This window comes from Antrostomus carolinensis, unplaced genomic scaffold, assembly GCF_000700745.2.
Source record: "Antrostomus carolinensis isolate BGI_N321 unplaced genomic scaffold, ASM70074v2 scaffold2262, whole genome shotgun sequence".
Taxonomy (NCBI): domain Eukaryota; kingdom Metazoa; phylum Chordata; class Aves; order Caprimulgiformes; family Caprimulgidae; genus Antrostomus; species Antrostomus carolinensis.
Genome location: NW_010297402.1, coordinates 6,731 through 34,080, shown reverse-complemented (window position 1 = coordinate 34,080; position 27,350 = coordinate 6,731). Strand labels below are relative to the sequence as shown.

At 35.4% G+C, this 27,350-nt stretch overlaps 1 protein-coding gene across 1 annotated transcript; it reads right to left on the bottom strand.

The window, feature by feature from the left end:
• Positions 1–405: 405 nt before the first annotated feature.
• LOC104520404 (glycerol kinase) lies at positions 406–26,919 on the bottom strand (the record flags this gene model as incomplete). The annotated part of the gene is made up of 19 exons (XM_010162088.1): positions 406–533; positions 5,268–5,348; positions 6,320–6,463; positions 8,242–8,362; positions 11,239–11,323; positions 12,767–12,863; positions 14,691–14,769; positions 16,750–16,830; positions 17,504–17,546; positions 19,120–19,187; positions 19,808–19,843; positions 20,835–20,852; positions 21,924–21,990; positions 22,606–22,715; positions 23,213–23,350; positions 24,361–24,440; positions 25,445–25,522; positions 26,111–26,217; positions 26,846–26,919. Coding segments are annotated over 19 exons (1,521 nt in total), but the record flags the coding sequence as incomplete, so codon positions are not given.
• Positions 26,920–27,350: the final 431 nt, after the last annotated feature.

Below are 27,350 nucleotides of genomic sequence, written 5' to 3'. Positions count from 1 at the left end.
CTGGAAACATTCAAAACCTGCCTGGACGCCTTCCCGTGTGCTCTCATCTAGGTGTTCCTGCTCCGGCAGGGGGACTGGACTAAATGATCTTTCGAGGTCCCTTCCAACCCCTGACATTCTGTGATTCCATGATCATGAAGTTTCTGCAGTGTGTTGTATAAAGTACCAAAGCCCTGAAGAGGATAGCTAAACATCTGACATTACATCAGAAGCTGCAGGGTTTCTTTATACCAACTTTTGGAAACAAAGCAAGGGCCTGTGAAATTTTAGAGGCTGGTGTGAGACAGTCCACGCAAAGGCCTCCAGTGCAGTTGGAGTTGATGGGGAAAGGAGAAGAGTAACAAAGGGCTGAAGACAAGTTTCAGTACCACTGGGAGTTTACTCAGGGACTGGCAACAGGTGGATTCATGAATGGATTTAGTCACACAAGTAGTATAATCATTATGGTGGTGGAATCTCTTCAGACAATAAACCAAAATGAAACAAAAGTCAGCTGCATCCAGAGTCCATTAAGTAGTCTCAATTACCAGTACCTTAAATAAAAAAGAACATACATCAGTAACATGGAATTTACTCTAAAACATTGATATCACTCTATGACACAGTTGAGCTATAGGAGGAATTCAGTATAACCATCTTTTGATTTCAGTTTATGCAAATTATAAATTAGATGTATCTTGTTACCCCAGATAAGCCGGCACTTAACTGTGTGCATACAGTACGAGAGAAAAGACCAAACTATTCAGATGGGTAAATTTTTAACAAGTAGAAGGCTTGAAGAAAGGTACCCTAAGCTTATTTTTTTCTGAATATGAGCTCAGCTTTCAGAAATTCTGGAAATATTATTGCAACTAATGAGTAGAACTGCACAGTGACCCCTGTGTGTAAATTAGTATGCAATTCAGCAGTAATTATCACAACACAAGAAACTAAAAAGGAAAAACAGACTCTTAAAAAAAAAACCCCAAAGGGTATTCAAGCTGGAAGAATATAGCATTGCTGTCAGCACTGACATGTTATTCTGTGAGAAAAGACAAAGAACAGTACATCCCAGATGTCATATAAGATCCCATACGTAGCCAATCCTCACTTACACCTCACTTGAAAGGTGCCAGTTTAAGTATGCAAAGGTATTTCTTTAAATTTGAGTCTTATGAGTAATTTGAGTCTAATTTGAGTATCACTTTCGGTTAAGTCTCAGCCCCCCAAAAAGTACAGCCTCAGAATATGTTGAAATCTCTCAGATGTCCACTTCTAAAACTAGTGGGAAAAACTTAACAGAACCTTAGCATAAGGAATCCAGTCGCTACAGAAAACTCGCTTTAATAGTGAAATAAAATATTGTTCCTTTCTTCCCTGCGAGAGAAGAGGAATGAATATCATAAAATAAGGTACAAGCAAATTGACCTGATTTTGATGAAATTATGAAATGGTATGAAATAGAGTATTGTTCTTCATATTCAGTCATTAGGTGCTGCACGAAAAGACAGTTAGTTTAGCAGTTCTGTAAATGGGTTTTTGCCATGTTAGTGTTCTCTATTCTGCCACAGCAGATTTTTCCTTCACATTTCAGTAGTTATAAAATCATGGCCCTGCACTAGAGAGACACGTTCAACAACAGCACTGTTGCCATGCAAGACTTACTGCTGTTTCAGCACATGAAGGATGAATTCAATCCTCAGTGGAGTCAATCCTCAAACCTACTAAACTGATAACTGAGTTGGAGTTCCAGTGTTTCATTAAAAGATAAAATGTAACAAATTAATTAATGGAGCTCCTGCACTAAAGTTAGAAGGAAAGTCAGATAGTTCTGGCTTTTAAAAGCAAAACGATATTCACCAGAGTCAATGCCTCATGGGAAGCAGCCCTACTCCAATCAGCAACTCAAATTCTATATGCCATGTTCTACCCTAACACACAGCTGAGCAAAACTACAACCTGTACATACCATCACTGATGATACTCCTTTTTTGACATCATGATTTTAAAAACAAGTAAGAGCTGGAAATGTCTTGTAACTTCTCCTGTCCCCAAGCTTACCATGTAAATAATACACCAATATATTGGTATATATAGATAACTGTTCTGTGAAAACAAGGGCAAAAATGGGTTCTGAAGGCCAGTATAAGTTGAGATGAATACGTTTTCCACTTGTAGGTCAGAAAGGTACTGACAAGCTTAGGGAAGGGAGAAAAAAAACCCCTTTTTTATGAGTTCCAGCAATGCAAGTTTAGATATTTATATGCAGGTTACTGATTAGTTGTTTTTAAAAAGCAATAAATACAGAATTTAAGTTGCTTATCTGCCCACTTAACACTGATTTTAGGTATCCCCAATGTGGTGAAATACCTGACCTGGAATTAATATTCAAGTTGCTTAGTTCAGCTTGTTAAAAATTTACCCACCTATTCACATTTGGTTTTATTTTATTCTTGATAATCAAGATTGTTCTAATTCACAGATACATTCCAGAGTTAGTAAATCAATGTTAATCCATTTGTTCAGTTTGATTTTTACCTAGCGTTTGTTTAGTTTGATTTTAGTTCTCCTACAAGCTCAGTCTCTTCCATGCAAGGAAAATTACAATAGAATAGTTAATTCAGGCTGAATGAGTAGAAACAAAATACAAACTCATCATCACAGGAGCATGCTAGAGTCCTCAACTGTCTGTTTAATTAACGCCCCCTCCCAATCCTGCCAATACCAAAACAAAAAAAGAAAACTAAACAACCAGCCCTCAAAAGCTTACTAAGCAGCAAAAATGGCTATATTGTAAAACATTTTATTTGTAATGAAATTATGAAACACAACAACAAGAACAAATTACATATAAACTTATTTTTCTTACCATAACAATATCTTAATGAAATGTCTTACTGCTGGCACAAGCAACTAACATCGTCAGCCATATTAAGAACTTTCTTTTTAAATAAAACATGTATTAATAGGTTGAAGATGATGCATCTTCATTGCATATGCACACAGTCCCTCTCTCCAGTTTTGCAAACAGGCTTTTTTAGGGTCTCTTCTCTTTACACAAAACAAACTCACTTATCCATCAAGAGCAAAGTAGAAAAACAATATTCTCTCGATTTAGTAGATGAAGATTTCTAACCATACAACATTTCCAAGAGGATCAGAAAAATGAAAGGGGTGCATGAAGCCTTTCAGGGACACAAGAAAGAAGAGTCTTCACTTAATTTAAATGAGATCCTCAAAATAATTTCAAATGTTATGAGAAGAAATATAGGATAAAGGATGGAACCTTATTCTAACTGTAACACACACTGTAATGCAGGCAATGCAAAACTCTGCTAGGCTGCTCCAGTCTATATCCTTTTTACAAACTGTGTGCAGTCTGCACAGCCAGACAAAGGGAGGGGACAGTTCAAGGTTTCATGTACGTCTAACAATTATGAATTTCGTGGCACATGAGGGTGAATTGGAGATGGCATTCACTTGGTTCCCTTAGGTACCATATGTCTAATTCCTACCCTCAAACACTCGTGTGCATGAACAACAAAAAGCATCAGTCATTTTTGCTAAAAATAGACAGAGTACAAAAACCCCCAACACTCAAAAGTAGTGAAGACAGTTTTGAAAGTGATCTAGTTCAAATAATAACTAACCTGAGACGTACTTTGCTCCGATTAACATTATCATGCTACTCATAATAAAAAAACCCAAAGGCAGACTACAGAAGATACTAGTGTCACCTGATGTCATCCAGGGGAGGGTGTTTCCAGTCAAGCAAATCAAAAGAGAAATATATATATAAATTGCAATATATGTGTTAAAAATCATATGAACAGCAAAAAGTAACAAACGTAGTGACATTTGCAGAAAAATTTAAAAAGATTATGCATAGGTCCCACAACAATTCAAAGCAGGCTCTCAATATAAGAGTTGAAATCCAAATTCCACTGTTAGCACTACTTAGGTTGAGACCATTTCTAGTGTTCTTCAATCTTAAATACTCCTAGCATGCAGAAGACAAAGTTTCAAAGCAAAGCTAAGGAAAATAACATTTCCCTCCCAGTGTTTAACTAGAAAATCACTGAAGGTAAGTTTAGATAAACATAACCCTTTTCATGTGCACTGAAGAACAAGATCTAGTTTTACTTTCTGTGAGGCAGAATTTTTTTATCCTTCAAAAGGAAATAAAGATATGTAAGTAAGATACACATCAGGCGCTTGGGATTTTAGGATACATGACAGAGACTTTAGATGTAAGGCTACTAACCCATAATGGACAATGCTGAAGTGAATCTTGTTACTCGTGCTAAGTTACCAATTTCTCTTCCAAATAGCCTTGAGAGAATTATTTGTACAACAAAGGTGGTAAATAAAACACTTAAACCAGCGTATAGGGTGGTAAAAAGAAAATTTTAGTTTTAGCTTTCAAGAATAAAGTAAGAGACTTCACGCAGCTTTAGGGCTGCAACTGTGGAATCTGGAGGAAGTTTCAAGGATTCTTTACTTAATACTTTTCATTTTACTAGTTTTTCCAACAAAAGGGAAACAAAATGAAGATAAGGCCCAGAAATGATGTGTTGTAGGATGATTCAGGACTAAAAACTTACCCTGAAATAATGCTGAACTATAAATTCAAATCACAGATCATAGAAGACTGTAAATTTTATTTAATTAAAATCTGGCAGATGAAAAAGCCCTCTACTTCAAAAGAAAGTTCTTGTTCAGTCCCTCAAAAGTGTTTATTGTATATTCTCTGTGTGCAAACAATAGGTCTATGCAATTCTTCACTTTATGATAAGTTGCTTTTAGCCCTTGTGGGCCAAACAGATTTTGATGTGGCTGTCAAGCCCTCCTTCCTATACAGCAAATAATAAAGGCAAGATATAGCAAGAAAAATCATGGGATGAAACTTTTCTCCTTTGCAACATGAGGTTAGAGTATAAGAAAATTTATGAAATTCCTGCACTGTCTTAGAATTGTGCTGTATCTCTTCTTCTAGGTAAGATTTTTTTCTTTTTTAAACAAATGCCATCCTGCAAAACCTGCAGTTAGTCTTGATTTCATGTCCCCTGTTAGAGCCCTACAAGACACTGCTTGTGCTCTCCTTTCAAGAGGAAGACCTATCTATCTATTTTACTGCTTTGTTTCCACAGTGTTTTTAAATAATCATTTTTAAATCACTGGAGTAGTCCAGAGATGGTATGAATAGAAAGGATCACCAAACTCAAGATTAACTACTTAGGCTAACTGGATAGTTAATAATACTTGATCTGCATTAATTTCTGATTTACCATTTGGAGGCACTTCAGATGTCTCCCAGCCCATAGATTTCATCACAGCTTTCTTCCACCTGGCATAGCGAAATTCACTTTCTGAAATTGAGAAATTAGCAAACACAAAAGCCTCTCAATGCATCTGAATACAACTGCAAGTGTTAAGAAGTAAGCACTACAATATTAGCTTTCCACTCTTTTACATAGTACAGTTTGTCTACACAGAACAAATATTATAAAATGCTGCTTTGAATACAAAAACCAAAACAAAACAACCCCAAACCCCACAGTTATGCACAGTAGGGAGACATAAACCTTAAAACCAATTTTCTGCATGTTCACCAATGAGAAGATTTACAAGTAGGACAACATGAAGCAATTGTTATTCATCTAGAAACCTTCAATGTTGAAAATACTGTCTTGAAGCAGGGATTACGGCAGTAATTATAATCAAAATGGTAAAACTGAATTCTGTACCAAAAATTAAGACATAATTGAAAAGACAAAAATGCATTTGTCTTGCACATGGATTAATTACGTCAAGTACATGCCTTCCATCTCTAGAAGCACTTAAGAACTGATGAAAAAGTTAGATAGCTAAAAACCAATGACTAATGTAGGTTTTTTAAAGCCGAAAGAAAAGTCTCCCCAAAATAGTAGATCTGTCCTTGCTACTTCTATGAAAACTCACAAATGCACAGGAACTTTAGCAGACATCTTTCTCAGTAAAAACCTTTCAAGATTTCTTTGATTTTACGTGCTATAAATCAAAAGCTACTAACTGCAATGCCCAGTGCCAAGCTTCTTTCAAAAAGAAGAAAGAAAAAAATCCTCAACACGTTCCCCTGTGGAATTACACTGTTTTAACCATTTTCCAATCTTACTAGTCAATAAATGGCCAAACCAGCAAGTGGTTTCTCTAAACTAAAGTTGATCTACAACATTTGTGAGGATATTCATATATAGCTTTTTGTGTATCAGTATGCTAGACTGCAACAAAGAAAAAACCCAATCTGTTGGACATAAAATACTAGGTTTGCAAGTTCTTAGATAATATGAAAGGGTTTTACCCTCTGGGTTGATCTGTGGTTCAAATCGTTCACATGTCACTGCTGTCAAATCTCCAGGATTCAGACTCCAAATTCCAACTCCTTCTGCAGCTCCTGCTGCCATAGCAGCTCCTAGAGCTGTTGTTTCAGGCATTGATGGCTTTACTGAAGTAAATCACAGAGAAGGCCACGATGATTTTCAATGAAAGTCACCTTGATGACATCAGAACTAAAGATTTACAAATATATCCAGAATGATACATATTTTCTATAACTGCTATATGCTCTCTTTAAATTTACCAACTGCAAACCTCATTTTATTGACATTCACATGGTTATGAGGCTCACTTCATCTATGAGTTGTTCAAGTCTTTAAAATATCTCAGATCACTACTTCCTTCAAGACTGAATCACGCGATTGTCCATTTTCATACCACGTGCAGGGCTGTTGAGCTCAACCATCAGTTGCCTTAGAGTACTTCTGTACTATTTTTTTTTTGTCTTCTCCCTCCTTCCTCAAAGCAGTGATCACTGGCTAAATTACCGGTCTTGTTCCCATGTTCTAGTTATTGTGTGATTAAAAGCATTTATACTTTGGAAAGGCATCTTAAAAGAGGCTGCACACCTGTACTTACTAGATTTGTTTGCCTTCCACAGATGCTATAGAAGACTATCCCACCCCCAAGCTGTCAATGGTAAATCTGTGCCATTAACTCTAGAACTGCCTGCTTCTCTGCTTCAGAGTAGCCTTTAAAATTTTATTGATCATATCCCTTCATCTGCTAACTATGTATGTGCATGGGTAGTATGAGCCTTGTGTATTATGTATTATTAAAGGCAAGATATAATATCTCTAGAGTTAAAAACTTCCCACTGAAGTGTCTCACATTTATGCATAAGAAACATCATGAGGTTTTTCTAAATGATTTTCTAGAAGCAGCATGTTAGGCAAGGTTGTCACATCTATGCAGCAAATTATCAGTCTTCAGTATAGATGAAGATGTATAATATCCTGATGTTACTCAGTGACACACTGAATCTTTAAGAATGCTAATGTATAGCTTACAATACTCAGAAACTCGGGATCTGCTACAGGTGTTAAAATGTGTCTTCAGAACGAGGCAGCCTTTTCACTGACACTGAAATGCTCCAGGTTCAAGTGAGGTCTTTAAAGAGCTTGTAGTATATTGAAACACATCCTTCACAAGCTAAAAAGCCTTTTTATCATTCTAGGGGGCTTCTGTGAAAGAAGTGCTGCATCATCATTTTTAAAGTAGCTGCATTGCTGTTGGAACAGAATAATGATATTGTAAACTTTTATTTGCTTCAGAGAGGAACTCCATTTTCTATGTTTCTGTTTTGTGTTTTGCATGCCAAGAAAACTGGTTTTAAGATTCCCACTTTTGTTATAATCTCTATTTCCTTCTTCGTTGCTGCTGTGGGAGGAAACAGAATGGACAACGTGCTTTGTGCGTCTTATCTGACATTGTAAATGAAATCAAAGTTTTGTGAAGGCAAAAGGAACAGAAAAAAGGGTATTTGCTCTTTGCTGAAATGCAAGAGCAAAACATGAGCAATGGAGGTACAAAGTTCTGATTTATCACTGAGCACGATTGTCAGGGACAAAATGTTGCAGAACAGCATTAATTTCCCTGATTTCAAAATTGTTAGATGTTTAGAAATTGGTATGACAACCTTAAAGTTCAATACCATCACACTGCTATAATATTTCAACACAGTAAGTCAGTGATTCCCTAGGAGAGTGAACCTCAAAACTGGATGCAAGACCTAAGAACTTTTTCTGAAAACCCCGACATTTTCAAGCAGTATAAAAAGACCAGCAACAACAACAAAACAAGCCATCCAACTCGTCCTCATTAGCCATTACAAACCAATGTTGTTTTCAGCTTTAAAATGAAAAGGTAGTTGTAACTTCATCTTACCTACTGGAATACAGAGAATGTCTGATTGGAGTTGCATGAGGACTTTGTTATTGGTCATTCCTCCATCTACTTGTAACTGATTTAGAGGTATCCCACAGTCCTTGTTTATGGCATCTAAAATCTGAAGTAAGAGTTATGTACGTTATGATTTAATTGCAGAGAAATCCATGATACCCTCAGAGTGTAAAATACTGAGAAGTCAGCATTTGCTGAAGAGTGTTAAGCAGATAATTCTCCTCCCCTGTATACTGAGAGGGCAAAACAGAAGTAGTGACAATGCAGTTTTGTTTCATATACAGCAAATACATTATGTTTATTACAGAAATCCCGTGTAGGAGATTTTTCTCCTCTGATGCTCTATAGCCAGCCTATCTGCTGCTTATATGGTCTGAGAAGAAGAATTTTGAAGAAAAGCTGATGACAACCACAACATGTACCAAAGCTAACAAAGGAAGAAGTAATACTAAATGGATTTCTTTAGTTGACTACAGTTTGTCTAGACACTTTCTCTAACTGGTTGCATTAAACTGAAAAATTAAAACATTTGAATTGGCAATCTGGAAGACACGTCAGTAGGAACTACTGAACACTGAACTGTTTTGAAAGAGCAGCCTCTTGAAATATTTTTAATTAGTTGTTGCAAATTGAGAATTTTACATTTCATCAGATAAGACTGCAAAAATAAATTGTTAGTGTAATTTTTTGTAAAATTGTGTTTCCTTCTTTTGGGTACAGTGAAAATAAATGAAAAGTGTTAAAGGCTTTACAAGGGATAATTAACAAAGAGTGGAGTACTTAATTCACTGATACCTATCAATATGCTTTTCAGAGGGTTTCCTAAAACTGTAAGATTTGTCTCAAACCTTAGCTACTGGTAACACCATGGCATTATCCTACAAGTACCTATTAAATGCAGAATAGTGGGTTTTCTAGGGTTTTGTAAAAGCAGCCAATTAATCCTTCCCGTCTTCTCTGCCCTGGTGAGGCCCCACCTGGAATATTGTGTCCAGTTCTGAGCTTCCCAGTACAGGAAGGACGAGGAACTCCTGGAGTGTGTTCAGCAAAGGGCAACCAAGATGATTAAAGCATCTTTCATCTGAGGAAAGGCTGAGGGAGCTGGGCCTGTTCAGCCTGGAGAAAAGACAACTCAGAGGGGATCAGATTAATGTTTATAAATATCTAAAAGGGAAAACGTCTAGAGGACAGGGCCAGACTCTTCTCATTGGCACCCAACAATACGATGAGTGGAAACGGGGATAAACTGCAGCATAGGAAGTTCCACCTGAACATAAGGAAGAACTTCTTTACTGTGAGGGTGACTGAGCACTGGAACAGGCTGCACAGGGAGGGTGTGGAATCTCCCTCCCTGGAGATATGAAAAAATCGTCTGGACAAAATCCTGGTTCATGTGCTCTAGGAGTCCCTGCTTGAGCAGGGTGGTTGGACTAGATGACCTTCAAAGGTCCCTTCCAGATGGCACAATAAAACAAGCAAAAAACTCCAGTGAACATGAAATTGGAAGGTTTTCCCAAGGGATACAAAAGACTTCCATTTTAACTGGAATTAAAACAGAAGAAGTTTGTTTCTGACAAGACAGAACTAACAATGTATCTCTGAAAAACGTACATATATTTTACCTGTGTCACTAAGACTCAATCTGTCAATTTAAGCATGTCTAGAGACCTCATCAGGCACTCCTGTCATTGTGATAAAAGCACACTGACTGAAGTATGAGGAAATAGTAAATCTCTTCAGTTAACTTCACCCTCACTCAGTGTGACAGCTTTATTCCATTCCCTCCTACTCCCAGCCACGTGCCCTGTCTCTTGTTCTGACATTTGCTACACTCCTCTGCGAGGCAGCTGAGGCCATTAATCCAGCAGAAAAATAGCCCGGCAAAAAGAGGGATAATTTTCTGCTGGAAAGTTCATTCAGCTGTCACATGAGCGAAGGGAGGGGAAGAGGGACAAGGAAAGAGAGAAGCAGACAGCAAACCAGACTGTCAGATCAGTTCCCTGTCACTTTATCCTGACTTCTAGTGCCAGAACTATAGATAAATGCTACTACTAAGATCCTTCACAACTTTCTGAGGACTCAGAGGTTGTTAGCACAGCTTCAAAAGCAGCTGCTGGGGTGAAATTTCTGGCTGTCTTTTCTCACATGAGTACTTCTTACCCTGTGTCACCACAGAAACAGCAAGCTGCTTTCCTCCTCTCACATACTTTTAGCTGGGTGTTATTTTAAAACTCAGGATGTTTAAATAACAGCAGTTTAAAAACATGCAATCAAATTAATGTTTGACTGTTACCCTTTGGGATCTAGGGATTTCATTTTCTCCTCTATTTGTATGGAATACAGGGAGCGTAAAATGATAGGCGACAGTGACATAAAGATTCTAAAGCTCAGAAGGTTCTGATACCAACGCCTTTGATTTGGCTGGAGGATTAATTGCTTCTGTGAGAATTTAGGCATGCTGTCGCAGGGTGCCAGCTAAAGCAACACAAGATGTAACGGGCTGGGAGTGGATCCAGATTACCCCTGGTGTGTTTGCTGCTGTCTTGCTTTAACTCATTTTTGTTCTCGTGTACCGAAAGCAACATAAGCGATCTCCAACTCAGCAGACAATATAAAATGTAGTCTCTTATGTTGTAGAACTAACGCAAATTTTTAGTTATGGTACTTGCCTTGTCATTTTAATGTTTCTATGCTCTGCCTCTCAAAATATTCACAAAATATATTCACCTTATTTTAAGTGCTGATAAAAAGCAGGATTGCCACCCCAAAATAATGTACTACCCAATCAGATCATTGTAGCTATGTCCACAGGAACAGTGTTGCAACACTAGCACCACATAAAGAGAAGAATAGCACCCTAGTACAACATCAAGCATATGACTGATCTTCATTAAATCTTTTCAATACCCTCTTTTCCTGAATAGCCACAGTCCTTGTTATCATACTAATTTACAATGAATTTAGGATCTAATTTGCCCTTACCTCTCGTGTTTGAAAGCAGACAGCTTCTAGTGCAGCAAAGGCGATGTGGTTTTTATTTGTAAACTGAGTAAGGCCACAGATAATACTGTTGAAGAGAAGAAAAACCTCAGTTAGGACATACTTGTTCACCAAACATATACTGTTACTTCAGACCTAAGCCTTCTAATTCAAAGCTTATTAGTCCCACTCTAAGATTTTTCTTTAAAAAACAGTATCACCTATCACTAAAATCTTAATAAATTCTCTAGTGCTTTGAGTTCTTAAGGAAAAGCCCAGCTGGGTCAGTGCTGTGCTCTGAATGCTTAAAATTGTTTTCAGTTCTATTCTGATCATCAGTTGCTTCTGTACCTTCAAAGAGATTTTTGGATATGGAAATTATGCTACGTCTAACCACCAGTAAGCTGAATTCTGTCAATGTACTCTGAACTGCAGAGCAAATAATCATTGTTTTATTCTATTTCAACATCTGAGGGATAGTAGAGTACTACACAGAAATGCTGCTATATTTGGTGCTGGATACATGTAAGTTCAAAGATATTAAAGGACATTTTTAGTTGTTGGCTTTCCAAAGATCAGCTTTTAACAGTTAAAAAGTTAAGCACTGTGATCTGAAAAAACTGTAAAAACATATAACACAAAGATTTCTTTTTTTCCTTATGTACAAAGAGTACCTACATTCTAAAGATGCAACTACTCAAAACCTTGGGAACGAGATACTCTTTAAGATTTCTTTTTTCCCTTTAGGAAAGTTACTTTATATTTAAATTTTTTATGCTTCTGTGACTCCCAGGACATGTTGTGATTCCAGCAACAGTAGGCAAGCTCACAATAGCAGAAAAAACAAATAGAAGGTTATTGTTTGAACTAGCAATTCTAACTAGTACCAGCTAGTTAAGTCTTAACAACTAGGCAAGGGACTAGAAGTAGAAGAGAAAAGAGTATTCAACAGACTGGAAAGAAAGCTGGACATAAGGGGAAGGAGAAGGAGGAGAAGTGTGGAAGAATTAGACAGCCGTATTATTTGAGATAGTGAATGCAGCAGCCACAGGAAACTGAGCTCAGAAAACTAATCACCAACAATAAATTCTTCATTTTCTATTTTTGTTGCCTGGCAGCTCACAGGTATGTCTCTTCCCCAGGTATCCTCCTTCTCTTTAGGGAGATGAAAATCCTTTCAGAACCAGAATTGTGTGAAGAAAAAAAGCTGTCCCTGTTAGTGTCAAGAATGATAGAACTATCTTATACTTGTCCTCTGAAATGTTTCCCCTGTCCCCCTTTTTTTGGCGTGGCGAAAGGAGGGTGAGTAGCTGAGCTAGCTAATCCTTTTTCTCCCAGCAGCAGTTACTGGTTTGAACAGATTAAATACAAAAGGGAAACACAGTTGTTGCTTGAGGATACCACAGAGAATGATGTATCCAGACATGTAAAGGAACAAAAAGAACTATTTCACATACCTGGAAGGACTAGAGACAGTATTTGTAAAATCATTAAATCTCCCTGCAAATGCAGTGTTTAGTCAGATCCTTACCCCCTTGCACTGGGTTCCCAGTATGGTGCATACAGTCCTGAAAATGCTGGCACAAAGTAGCAGCCATAAGAAGTCCCCGCTTCAGCGGCCAGTTTTTCTAATGCACAACAGAAACAGTCTTCACTTAGCTTTGTACAACTGCACCAACACTCAACACCAACACTTAGTGCTCTTATTACTTAAATAGGGAAAATATTCAGAATATTATACAAAAATAATCAAGCCTCACATGATTCAAAAGGACAGCTAACTCTGGAACTCTGCTCCTCGTTAACCAGTTGTCCATTTGCAACAATATGAATGGGAAATAGAGCACAGGGGATTGTGGGAAATGTAAAATGAAAAATCAAAACCAAAACCCGAAATAATGTACTCAATATTCTGACCTAGATCCTGTAACATTTTCAAAGGGTATCCTGTGGATAAAGAATGCAACCTTCAAAGCAATCCAAAGGGTCACACTACACTTGCATTCAAGTCAAGGCAAGCAAGTGAAACTGGATCAAGACCAAAGGGAGTTAAGAACTAAATTCCCATTAATTTCAAATGGATTTACAGTTCTAAATTCTCAGCTTACATATTTAATCACAAGGCCAGCTACGAGGAAATCTGAAGTTTCTTAATATCTGAGTAATAACTTTGGATATCTGAACTCCCCAATATTAAAATGTTTGTAATTTAAAAAATTATATCTAAACATTTAGAACTGCAAAGGAAGCAATGCTAATGTGCAGCTCCTTATAACAAGAAAGGATTTTTTTCTGTTTTTGTAAATTTCTTCTGTTTGCATTGATCACAGAAGCATAGCAATAGAGAAAAGAAGTAGAAAACTTATTCAAAGAGTCTTTTTAAAATGGTACTTTCATACAGATTCCACTGAAAAAAGGAGTGAAGGGAGAAGGAAGGACATGTTCAGGGAAACAGGAAGAGATGATGAAGTCCCACATCACTGGCACTTTAACAACACTGACAAGACTGAAGTTCTAGAAACTCAAACCTTCCAAAGGTCTAGTCAAACTTGTGAAGTCAACAGGTACTGTACTGTTTCAACAGTTGGTTAATTCACAAGATAGTAGTTTATACTCTTTGGTATGATCTGCAAAGCTTTCTCACAGAAAAACAGACTGACATTTTAAGTTCTTGCCTAGTCTTTGAAGTTTTACATAAAATTTCAATTCTAATTTTTTCCACCTTTGAATAAGACAACCAAATTATTAAACATACATAATGAATTGCTTTTTAATCATAAATCTCATTAAATCAGTCACATTCAAACTGCTACATTTGCATGCTTCCGACATTTTCTCCTTTTTCAAAGTCTGATATATCCCTAGCTTCTGTAATGTCACACACCAACTTGTTTCAGTTCAGCTCAAACAGAAAACCCAAATGCTAAAGGATTACTGTATTCTTAGTCAAAGCAAATTACCATCCTCCACAATTCCTTTTAGAGGCAGCTTTGCAAATGAGGTCACTAACTCAATGGATATGAAGTCTTCTACATAAATTGTTGTGTATGTAGGGCTTCAAGTTCCCATGTTTATGACAGGAATGAATATGTAGATTTAGGATTAAATATGCTCTGGGTTTTGTAGTAGAGACTTCTAAAATATTCTTGGCTCTGGAAAATTCAGTATTGTAAGAAACCAGGAAATACACTGTACTGAATATCTGCTGGCTAGGGAAACTACTAACATGTACAGACTGCAATAGAACAAAGCTGACAAAGGGCTTCAAAGACCATATTGATGTGCTGTATGAAATACATGTATCAGTGATTTCACGGATGCAAAACAAATTGTTAAAACACAGTGAAATATACATATCTTCCAGCTTTTCTTTATATGAATATTTTGAGCTTTCACTCAACATTAGAGAAATCAAGACATAGGAAACTAAACAGTTGCAAATTGTGAAAACTCACCAACTTCCTGTGAAGTCTTAACGATACCTAGATTGTCCCTCAGCCAACGAACAACAGCACCAGCTATTGCAACAGATCCCTGAAGGAAACAAAATCATGACACCAGTAGGAGACAACTGATAGCTTTGCGTTCCTTTTTACAAGACTGGAGAGGAGGGGTAGCTGTGGCCTCCAACTGCAGCCTTACAGTTTTACAGCTTTACAGCTCAAAGCACTCCTAAGAATGCTCACAAACAAACCACTCCTAGGAATGCTCACAACCAAACCACAAGTTTCCTGGCAGCTGGAGTCTGACATGTGAAAATGCCAGCAGGCTCCATGTAGAAAAGGTGTATAATTGTAGGATTTTTTCCATGGAGGGGAGTTACCATGCCATTTGCTAGGCAGTCTTCTGGTCTCTCTAATTTAGGTCTTCTCTTGAATATATAGTCACGAGGTTCAGTGGCCTCAGCCTTCTTTTTTTCTGACAAATTAAGATTTTTACGCTTTAATTTAAAAAATCAAGACTGATTATGTCTAGAGTCTAAATACAAATGCCCAGACAGACAGGAAATTTAGGCACATGTGTTTGCCAGCAAAATTCCTCAGTTGCCTCAGCAAATGACTCTGAATGGCTCCATCATATCACAGATGAATGGCATGGCTGTCATCTCACTTTAAAGTCCAAATGGACTTCTCTACAAGACAGTTTCAAGTCTACTAGACTAAGCTTCACCAAGTAAAATGGGAGTAGCACTATATATTCATTCAAAGCCACTGCTAGAAGGAGCAGGGGTGTTTTCTAACCAGCCAGCTATTACAGTTACAAGATACGGGTTTGATTAAAAGGCTGGATCTACATTTCTTGCGCCTCTCTGGAAAGTGTCTCAACCAGCAGACTGTAGACGACTCTAATATGGATACAGGATAAAGAATACTTAATATCTTCTGTTCAAGCCACTTCTTCAGATAATATCATTAAAGACTTGGAGATTAGTAAACACCCACGTGTTTCAGCATGCAGAAATACAAATCACTCTCAAGACAGTTCCAGTTCTTGCTTTAAGAACATGTGTTAAAAATAAAATAAACCGCTCACACACCTGCACAAAATGAAAACCTCAAAGTTCACCAGAACATGGCAAATGCAAGATCAACTTTCCTTAGGGAACAAAAAAGGAAATGAACACAGCCTCCCACAGCCTAGTCAAGTACTGTAAGCCACAAACTATTCACCCAGTGAAGAAAATCCTGTGTGTTGTCTTTGTTTTACATGGAAAACATTGGCTCTCTACAAAAGCTCAATGGGAACAAAGAATTCAGCTTGCATGTTTTGAGAATAAATATAAGGTCAAGCCCACTAAGCAACACAGGTGGAAGAATAATCATCCTACTGATCCTGATTAAGCTTTGGGGCCAAATAGGAGCTCAGCTGATCTGTGTTTCAAGAAGCAGAGCTTTAGACCAATGAATCCCGAAGTCATAGTAAAAATCAAATTTTCTACAGAACTTGGATAACCTCAGAGTTGCATGGAGAACTGGGAAATTAAATTCTGGAAGTAGGCACCTAAGTCTTAGTAGGTAAAAAAAAGCTCAACTGTTAGAGGACTCCTGTCCCAGAAATTTGGTTCAGATTTTTAAAAGTTAGAAGTAAAATTCGTTAGAATGAAATAAAAACCAAAGACATTTAGTTAGGCCTTTTATTATGAGAGAATAACTGAAACACTAATACTTTTTCCCTCTTTTTAAAACCGTTTTCAGTACAATTTTTTAAAAAATGTATTTATGACATTTATTAAAGATTTGAAAGACTGTGTAAGAGAAAAGATGTTTTAGCCACCATGCCCTGAAAATATAAATGACTCAATGTAGAAATATTTTTATTAGATTACATGATACAGATTGGAGATAGGGATAACCAAAACCACACATAAGCCTTGAGGCACACAAGCTATAACACAAAGCTGTTTTGATTTCCATGCAACTGAAGAGTTTCTCTGAAGATAACATAAAGATACTACAAAACACAAGTAAACAAGAACATGTATCACTATAAAAAGGAAGAAATTACTGTACTTACCTCTAGTGCATAACAAACAGGTTTGTCTCTGCCCAGTTTGTAAGCTATTGTGGTTAGAAGGCCATGCTCAGAAAACACACACTAAATGGGGAAAGGGGAAAGAACAGGTAAGGCATGAACAGGGGCAGCAAATATTTAAATAAATATATTGAAAGGATAATAAACAAGAGACAAAGCCTTCTCTGGATAGAACGTGTAAACAAATTATCAGTCACTCTAAATAAACACCTAAGATAGAACCCTCAGATCACTGGTGTTAATTCTTATTTGCACAAGCTGTCTTAGATCTTTCCAGTCTCCCAATAGAAGAGAACTGGGGACGTTTAGAAGAAGGTGTGAATGAGAAGGAAGCCAAAGCTTTGCATTATTTATTCAACTACAGCTACAAAGAAACAATGGGAGAAAACAAAGGGAAGAAATAAAACAGCCAATACAAGGAGAAAAGCATGTGGTTAAGTAACACAATCCTCTGCACTTTTAGGTTAAGAAACACGTACAAGGAAAGAGCAAGAAACTTGCTACAGAAGTTCCTTTTGGAAACTTAAGGAGCTAGGAAATGGAGCCTTCCTGAAACACCTTGAACAAATTATTACTTTCTACTCCTTCAGATTTCAGTATGCATTTTGCCTTATCTCTAGTAATATAATTGTCACTAATAAGTTTAAGAAAGGCTAATATATAGTTGTACTGAAGAACTTAAATAAAGATTGTAAAAAAAAAAAAAAGAGTGAAGAACTGTAAAAATGCAACTGACCTTCTGACCTGTATTGCACAGCAAGAAACATCCTGTTCCATACCTAGCATGAAAGCAAAGGAAAGTTGAAACCAGGATGTTTGAAGAATAACCTGTTACTGCAATTCATGAATCCATAACTCCACTGTGGAGAATCTAGACACCACTTTTTGCCCCTTGAAGATTATGTTGCCATTAACTGATGAAAAAACCATCCTCAAAAAGCTGATTTCAATGCAGCCTGGAGCTGAAAATTCTAGTCCCAGATCTCTCTGCCTATTTCTTGTATAATAGTTGATTAAGGAGCAGAAATGGCTGAAAAATAAGTGTGAATTCCTCTTTGGTGGCAGTGTTTACCTACTTCAATTTAAGCTGATTATGAAAGCTACTTTATAAAATAAATATTTCACAATATTAAATTCAAGCTTTTAAAGAGGAAAAACTAAGAAGTCTTGTTCCTATCACAAAGAAGAGGGCTTTCTTTAAATATATTCAGTTCAAAAATTTCTAAAAATGGCATGTTTCTCAAACGAAGACCACATCACACGTATGTGTGCATACACACGCGAAAGAACACAGTTAATAAAAAGAGTACAAAGTACTCATAATCCATTCTGAACTTATTCCAAGAAATTATAAAAGTTCTCTGCCTTATTAATACCCTGAAAATTAATAGCTCAAAAAAGTACTGAGAAAGTCTTCAGTTACATCTGGAGAGAAAAAAGGTAAAGCAATAACATAAATAGATTAAAAACATATTAGTTTTGCCTTTTCATTTAGCTAGACTTTTTTCAAAACGTCTCCTGCATTATAGAAGTATCTTTTATAAAAATACTTTGTGACAATATTACTTAGAATCATGTTTGTTTTACTAAAATACAAGTCCACTAACCATTAAATTTGTGTATAAATATAAAAGATAAATTGAAAGTTAATGAGCAACAAGTATAGATTAATGTGTAATTAAATCTGTGAAAGTCCAATACTGTGTGTGTACCTACATGCTCAGTTAAGCACACAGTTGTAAATGGAACAGTAAGTCATTTAAGCAGAGTGCTTTTCCTCAAATGAATGTTTGATTACACCAGTTGCCTGATTCAACTGATCAGCTCTTTTAAACAAGTGACACTAAGAGGCTGAGGAACAGAAATAGGAAAAAAATTAAAAAAAGGAAAATTCTCTATGCTGAGCTAGACACTGAAGCAAAACTAAGCACAGTAATGGAAATGAAGCGTTCCCATCTCTCAATGCTGTGGTTTTTTTGTCATTGAAGTCTATGTAATCTAATTCACATGGCCTGTGTGTTTAACTGAAGGTCACAATTTAAATGACACTGCAACTGTCTTAATCTGTGTTTTGGAGAATTTTAAAATAAAAAAGTTCCTGTCACACAGAGATACTTCCTTACAGTGACTTTGTTCCAAAATATATCTCACAAACCATTTAACTTTAGTATCTTCATTATTTTATATAAAAAGCAGGACACTGTTTACTTTGTAGGTCAACACAGTCAAAAGGCAGAGCTGTAGTTATGCAGTAACTACAAAAGCATTTGGAAGTTAGCTTGAAAGGGAACATAACAATTCAAAACAGAAGAGTGATGTATAGTTTATCTCACAACTTTCATAATAACTTACGTGTTTTTTGCCTGCCCATCTTGAAAACACATTTGCCCAACAAGAGCAGCAGACTGGTCACCCAAGCACTGAAAAGAGAGGGTTTTTTTTCTGAGCGCATGTCTGCACATGAATCACATGCATGAAAAAGGAACATGAACAGATATATCTAACTATAACTCTAATCTATGAGGAGCATGCAGGTAACTGGAAGTAAGGAAAAGTCTATAGAGATAACCTGTGCTTTTTACTACCCTTCATAAGAACTGCAAATGAAATGTGTCCTGCTATTTACAGTGAACAAATTACAGAAATCAAAATTAGAATTTACTATCTTTATGCATGTTATCTTGGAAAAAGCTGAGAATCTGACCAACATTTCTGGATTACATATACACTGAACTCCTTTTATATACAAAGTGGAGCTTGCTTTCATTTTGTAACGTTACTCATTTACTTAGAGATTCTAAGTTTCCAACGGCACTGCACATATGCATTAAAGCTGTCAGCTGTATTTCATAACTTACTAATGAAGAACCTAGTCAAGTAATAATTCAACTTCAAAAGTTCACTTCATGATTATAATGAAATAAAAACCTATCAACTTAATCTGTAGCAGGATTCACCCATCCTAAAGCTTTTTCCAGTGAAGATATCTTCATGCAGTATCAGGTTCTCATGTCAGAAGCTGAGTTGAAGTAGGACTTACCCCAGAAATTGGTACACCTGTCAAAGCTCCAGATTTCTGATTCACAAAAAGAGAAAGAAAAGTTCCAAGTTAGCTTTCCATGACTACAATTTAAGGCAATAAAAAAGAAGCTAAACCTGTCATGCTAAAAGGAAAACAAAGAAGAGTCACTTAAGCAATATGGTTCAGTTCAGGTGTACAATGGACTTCAGCTTAATGCCATTCATGCCTAAAACACTAAAAATTAGAGAGCGGGAAATTTACAGGTATAATTTATGTCATCTCAACAGTTTTTAACATAAATTTTGTTGAAATCATAGTACAGAAAATTAGGTCAGTGTCAAGTGTAAAATGCAAAAGTGCAAAAATGGTAAAGTGACTAGAAAAAAACGTGACTGTGATGACACACTAAGCAAAGACAGATGCCTCATTTTAAGATACAGAACTTTAAGTCCCTCATAGAACTTCTTCCAAACACTACTGTATAATTTTTCAATTGCATTCTCGCAATAGGTATCATAAGAAACTTGTACTCTGATTATTTTTACTTCTTTCATTAAATTGGTTTTTGTGAAATTGTGAAAATCTATTTTCGGTGAAGCCATGCAAGTGCATTTCCAATCTGATTTTTTCTTTAAATTCTCATTTTAATTAACTGGATTTAAAGTAATTGAGTTTATAAATGAACCGAAAAATTCCTGCATGAATCTGATGTTTCACTATAATAAAATGAATATTTGTAGACAGAATGTCCCGCTTATAAGATAAGACAGACAACATTTATCAGCCAGTAGCTGTATGTTTTACTTCACTATAAAAATAAATATTCAACACCCTGCAAATTAAAGCTAACACATACATCAAGATTACATTTTAGAAAAAACTTGGTCATGAACTCTAACTGTAATATCTCAAATCTGGGAACACCTGCCAAATTTATTGGTCTAGAAAGTGTGCTTTTACTAATCCTTAAACCAATGGAAATGCACAGCATCTGAACAGAATGGATAAGATATAGGCAGTCAGCCTAATGGAAGCCTCTACTCACCAGGCTAGGACAGATTTTCTACAGTCAGCAATAAGGAGAAAAAGAAAAAAAATGGAAGGAAAGGGGAAGAGAAACAAAAGTTGACATTTAAAGTGGCCAGCTATTCTGTTTCACTTGCCAGGTAGTATCTGTTTCCATTTACCACACTCATTCAGCTTAATAAAACTCACTGTTGTTCAATCTTCACATTAATCAAAGTCAGCGATGGCTTCTAGTGGTATCTCCATTAACAGATTAGCAAAAATTCTTATATTTCAGGCAAATTACTTTATTTTAAGTAAAAACCTCACAACTTGTCTTAATTACAAAACACTTACATGTTCTTAGTAAACAATAGGGCAAAGTACCAGGAAAAAAATGCAAAATCACATCATTCAGTTTATTCAATTCTGAAGCTTTTAAGTATGGATTAGATGCCAGTGTATCTGAAGAGTTGGTGCTGCACCCAACTTGAAACCTCAGCCCAGTGATACCAATTAATGATTTCCTCCTAAGTAATATTCACAGCTGCATTGGAAGCAGTGTGATTTTACTCAGTGCCATGTAAATATACATGGTAAGAGAACTTCATTTTTCAAAAAGAAAGCAATCTAAGGTGTCACTTGTGATTTTCGCGTTCACAGAAACTAACAAATCTTGCCTTCAGTTATATGGAAATAAGACATTACACCACGTCTCATCCAGTCTCCTTAGATCATGAAGATTTCCATAGCAACTTTCATCTCTTCTTTTTGACTGTACAAGAACTAAAAATATTGTGCTCTAATATCAGCAATCTCATTCTTTTAATCTACTGATTATACATTCCATTCTGGTGGGTAGTTTCTAAATCATTAAGAAATTGTAATTAAAAAATCAAATTGTTATTCTTATCACAGAAACCTCTCCCATCTTGTTTTGTCTATTCGACACTTAATAGAGAAAAACAACAGATACTCAACTTCATGTAATATTACACAACAGTAGATAATGACATACTAATCATAAACAATACTGGTCTGGAAAAAAGCCATTAGTATTTATCTATTGAAATCCTGAAAATCTACATTGACACAGCTATATTTTTACAAGATTAACAGGAAAACATACCATCAGGCCATAAATCTCAGAGGAGCTTCGTACTTTTGGAAGTATTTCCATAGGAATATCAAAGAACCTGAACACAATACAAAATAATTTATATATATGGTCAGAGCTAAATCAGAAAGCATTTTGCATTTATTTTCTTAAATAAGTTTAAGCTCTAAAAAAAAAAAAAAACCCAAACTATAAAAGGAACTTTGATTTCTAGGGTTTAATTCATCACTACACTTTTTTCCTCATTTCCAGCACGTGACACTGAATTATGGAGAAAACCAGCATATGGTTCAATATTTTGAAGATGTATCCAACTCTTTCACATGGGAAGTCATTCCTCTCCCAGCAATATCTTTATAATATTGTTACTAACAAATTTAAATTTAAAAGAGACACTATCAATATAAACATCTTACAAATCTGATTAAGGAATAAACTATTAAATGTCATTGTTTCCATCAACCAGTTTTCCACCTACCGAAAAAACCAAGGCTCTACCACTTTTAATCAATCCAGAGAGTTGTAATTTGGACACTGGGAGAACAATGAATCTTAATTATTAATGTTAACAGTAAATACAATAGTAATTGCTGATCTTACTCTAGATAAGAGATTCTTACTATTAAATTAGTTTCTTCACACATCCCTTATGGAATTTATTTAAACAACAGTATAATTGAAAAACTGAGCTTACTGGCAGAGCTCAGGATCCCACTCCAAGGAATGAATGTTGAACAACATTGTTCTACTGGCATTGGTTACATCTGTACAGTGAACACCTCCATTCTTTCCACCTGTTAAACTCTGAAAGAAAACAATATCAACAGTATTCACCAAGAAAATATATAGGTTTACTTCAACAAATTACAAAAAATAATTCTAGATTTACAAAGCTTTCAGCTTTGGACTGGGAATTCTGATATTTCTGCAACAACTAAAGAGGCAGTCCTGATATAGAGGAACAAAGTCATGAGAGAGGTAATAAGGGTACGGCAGCACCTCCTGGATTCTTATACTGCAAAGGTGGTTAATGCACCTTTCTGAAGTCCAAGACTTTTTGAAAAGCATGAGCAAAATTTTATAGCAACTTATAAATGGTAAACTACTCATAAGCATCTACAAAAAAATATAGCGATACAGGAACAGTAAAAGTTCATCTTGTGAGGAACTTCAATGGAATTTCTTTAGTGGCTTGTACTGACACCACTGTGTTATCAGTGGGCATCATGTGTCACAGTACTTTGCACAGAAATTTGCATAATATGGAAATTCATTCATTAATAAAACTCACAAACACATACCCATATAAGCCATGAATCAATAGTCCCAAACATAGCTCTTCCATCATCAACTGCTTGCTTAATCTCTTCTACATTATCCAAAAGCCATCGAAGTTTCACTGCACTAAAATAAGTGCTAAGTGGAAGACCAGTCCTAAACTGTAAAATAATTAAAAAATAATTTTAAGACCATGCACACATCTTTTCCACAAATACTGTAGTTATCTATAAAAATAGTGATAGTAAGAGAAAAATCAAAGACACAAAACTCAGAGAAATCACACAAGCTTGTTATTTAAATAAGTACTAAGTACACAATACACAAGTCTGAAAACATCAAAAACAAATGACCACTGCATTAATGGACAAAGATCAAAGCCGATCCAAATGCAGTTCAAAGACCATTTACATGGCAATAATTGTTTGCAGAAGTCCTGTCCTTATCTAGGATATCTCCATATGACTAGACAGCAAGTAATGACAACAAAAATGAGTAGCATGACAGAGGAAAGAGAGAATTTGTATTCTACTAGAACTTAAAAATCAAGTAAGTTTATATGCTTTGTGACATCCATTTCCTGTCTATAAGAAAATACATAATATATAAAATACATAATGTTTATACAATCAGTCAAGGAAAATATAAATCAAAGAATTATAACACCTTTTTGCAAGCTTTTATTTTTTTCAAATGGTGTAAATATATATATATCTCTCCATATAATAAAAAGAACCAATTTGCTCTTTATAAAACTTCTTCCCATTTCTCAGATTGGTTGCAATTGATTTCAATATTAAGGCATAAGATGAGAAAGGATAATATATTTCACTTCAATAAATTATTTTCCAAACAGTTTTTTTATACTTGCTCTTAATTTTTGTGTGTGAAGTTTACTTATCTTTGGATAGGTCACACATGAATAAGTCTCACTAACGATTACTCATTTAAATTCTCTAGTGAGATATGTAAGGAGTGTTAACCACTTATTTTGAGGAAAAGAAACATTTTCCAGTCTCAGAGCTGTAGTATAGTATTAAGCACTTTTTTTTTATTACTTGACAAGATAAGAAGGGACTAGAAGCTAAAGCTGACTTACTTTTTCCAAAACATTATATACTGTAGCAATAAGAGTTCAGCTACTATTTAAATGTTCTGGAATATCTCTTACCTTAAAGAAGGCTTTGTTTTTTCCTGGAATTCTTTTAAGAAGCCGTTCAACTGTTGACTGGGTTCTCAGGTCAAGCCACACTTAAAAACACAAGTAAAATTAACTGATCAACTGATATAATACATGAAAAGTGGCATGTACAAGCTGCTTCTAATAAACTAGAGCTCTTGCCAGTAAATTCCTGCCTTTATTTTTAGTTTTTCATGTAGTTGAAAGAATATTGTATTGCCATTGTATTTTTAATGCACTGTTGCAAAAATTAAAAATGGTTAGATAAACTCATTTGATTTAGAAGAACAAACAGTTTGAGAAATCAAACAGGATTTTCCACATAATAGGATATATACTTTCCTCTACCAGAGTATAAGCAAATCACTAATACTACTTTGTTTAGAGCACATGACTGTCATTCAACTAGGAGGTTAAAACAAATAGGAGGTTGATTATTTACTATTTCTATGAAAACTTTGAACTGTAGTGCTCTGTCAGAGTTATCAAGGTACAGCTGGACTTCAGATAAAGCTGTAAACAACATATATTTTAATAAAGAAGAGTCCTAGTTTTTCAGTTATACTATACTACAATAAATCTGGCAATTGACATGGCCTAAAAAGAGCAAATCTAGACAATTACCATTTCTCAGCTGACATAACCTGAAAAGCCAAGGTGAATGAAAAATAAAATTCCAAATCAGTAAGTATTCATTAAACCTGCTTAACATGGTTTTCCTTTAAAGTTAAATCAAAAGCACCTAAAAATTTAGTAAGCTCCTTCATTTAAAAGGAAGTGATTAATCATAAGTTTGAGTGTCATTACATGCCAGGGATGTACAAAACCTCTCAGGAACGGTGTTTTTTGTTAAAAGCCCATAATGTAATTTATTAACTATTAACTAATAATTTTAACAGAACAGGATTTTTTAAATTGCACTGGTATACACATACACATAGCTTATGAGACAGATATAAAAAAATCAAAGTTAGTAGGCTAAGCCACAATGAGATCTGGACAGGAAACTAGGAAAGTTTTTTTCTACAACACACTGATTTTATTATATTACATACTCAGAAAATATAGTAGTTACCAATAGCATTATAAAGAGGTTCTCCAGTTGTCTTGTCCCAAACCACTGTTGTTTCTCTTTGATTGCTGACTCCAATGGCTTCGGGACAAAACAGAAAGAAGTATCCTTTTCAGAAAGTTTGTTTTCCTCTTTTGGGGGATGAGGGAGGGAAGGGAGAGGTGGAGAGGAGGGAGGAACAGGTAAGGAGAAGAGGAAAGTAAATGGGAAATAAAAAGCTTCCAATTTTTTCATGTTAAAATCTAGAAATATTATTTCTAAAAACTCATCATTCAACTTCTGCTGCTTAACCTATGCGCCCTAAATCTCTCTCTCTTTTTTTTTTTTTTTTTGCCACAAACTGAGACAGCAACAACACTGACAGGGAAATTAGCTTTTCCCAGTAAGTCCTAATTTAAATTGCAGAATTTCTTCATTCATCACTTGTCTCTGTGATTTTGCAAGAATAGGTTAAGTCTCCTTTGTAGATTTTGCATGGCTAATGCACATGAAGGACATATCTTCTCATTACTCCTCCCAAACAAACTGCTCTCAATTCCAATTTAACATTTTCTTTGAGGCCAGCATGTGCTGACACTTTTCTACTTATTGACTTAAAAACTGGAGAATCTGACTTGCTCAACCATGAGTACGTTAAAGCTCTCAGTTACCCTTAAGTAATAGGAATACCTTTTATGTTAGTGATGTCTATGTTCAGTTGTTGCAGTTTCTCACAAGTCCTTTCCACACACTCATGGACAGATTTTAAAATTTCCTTTGGATCTTGTTCCACCCATCTTTAACAAAAAGTAAACACCAGTTAATAAAAAGAAAGAAAAAAAAAAACATTAAAAGCATATACTCTGCTGCCAAAGTCCTATATATAGAATAAAACAAAGCTTTTGGTCAGTTAAGAATAAACAAACAAAAAAAAACACCTCAGGGAACAAACCAAGCAATTTCTATGGACTAAGCTGAAGACTATGATTAAATTGTAAAAATGACCAGCTTTACCACTTTAAATGAGACTTTAAGTCTCATTTAAACTTCAAAGTTTAAGTTTTAAATACATTAATTTAAATAATAAAAATAATAATTTAAATAATAAAAATATAATTTTAAAATAATAATATTTTAATAATTATTTTAAAATAATAAAAAAAATTAATTAATTTAAATGATAAAAAAGCATAATAAAGTGGTTAAAGTCAAACACTAAGTATTTTTAGTTTACATAACTCAGAGCACATACCAGACACCCAATGTAGGGCTTTTTATGGCATCTTTCCTACCACACAGTATTTTACAGGAGAAACTATGCTCGTAATCATTATTAATCAACTTCAGCTCTGATCATTCATTGATAAAAATACATAAGCTCCTCCAAAATGTACACTAACACAAAAAACTACAGAAAATCCTTACCCTTCCTTAGGGAATTTCTGCTGTAATTCAACTTGATGGTGACTCAAGAGCTCTGCTGTTTTCGCATTAAAAACCTGCAGATAAATTACACAATGGAATTTTCTATGAACACCGAAGTTTAAACAACAACAAAGTAACATTTATTCTTTTGAACAAATACAGTGCCATGATAATTCATAGTCATTTTCTGTCATGAATCCAAATATTCATGTAACCTGGATTCAGACATATGAATTTTTGTAATTAACGTGAGCAAAGAATATTTTGGTAAGCTTTGCTGTCAATTATAACTGCTTTTTTTTCCTGTTGTATTGAGAAAGAACAATTTTTTTCTTGTTGAGGTTGTAGAAATTAAACTAATGCTCCATTTTAGAATATACCTCTCAGTAAAATACCCACTGCTAGTCAGAATACTGTTTCTTTAATTCCTGCTCTGATGCTGTAATGCCAGAGCTATGCCTTTTCTTGTGGTAGCTCACTTTTAGGAAGAGTGATTTTAACAGAC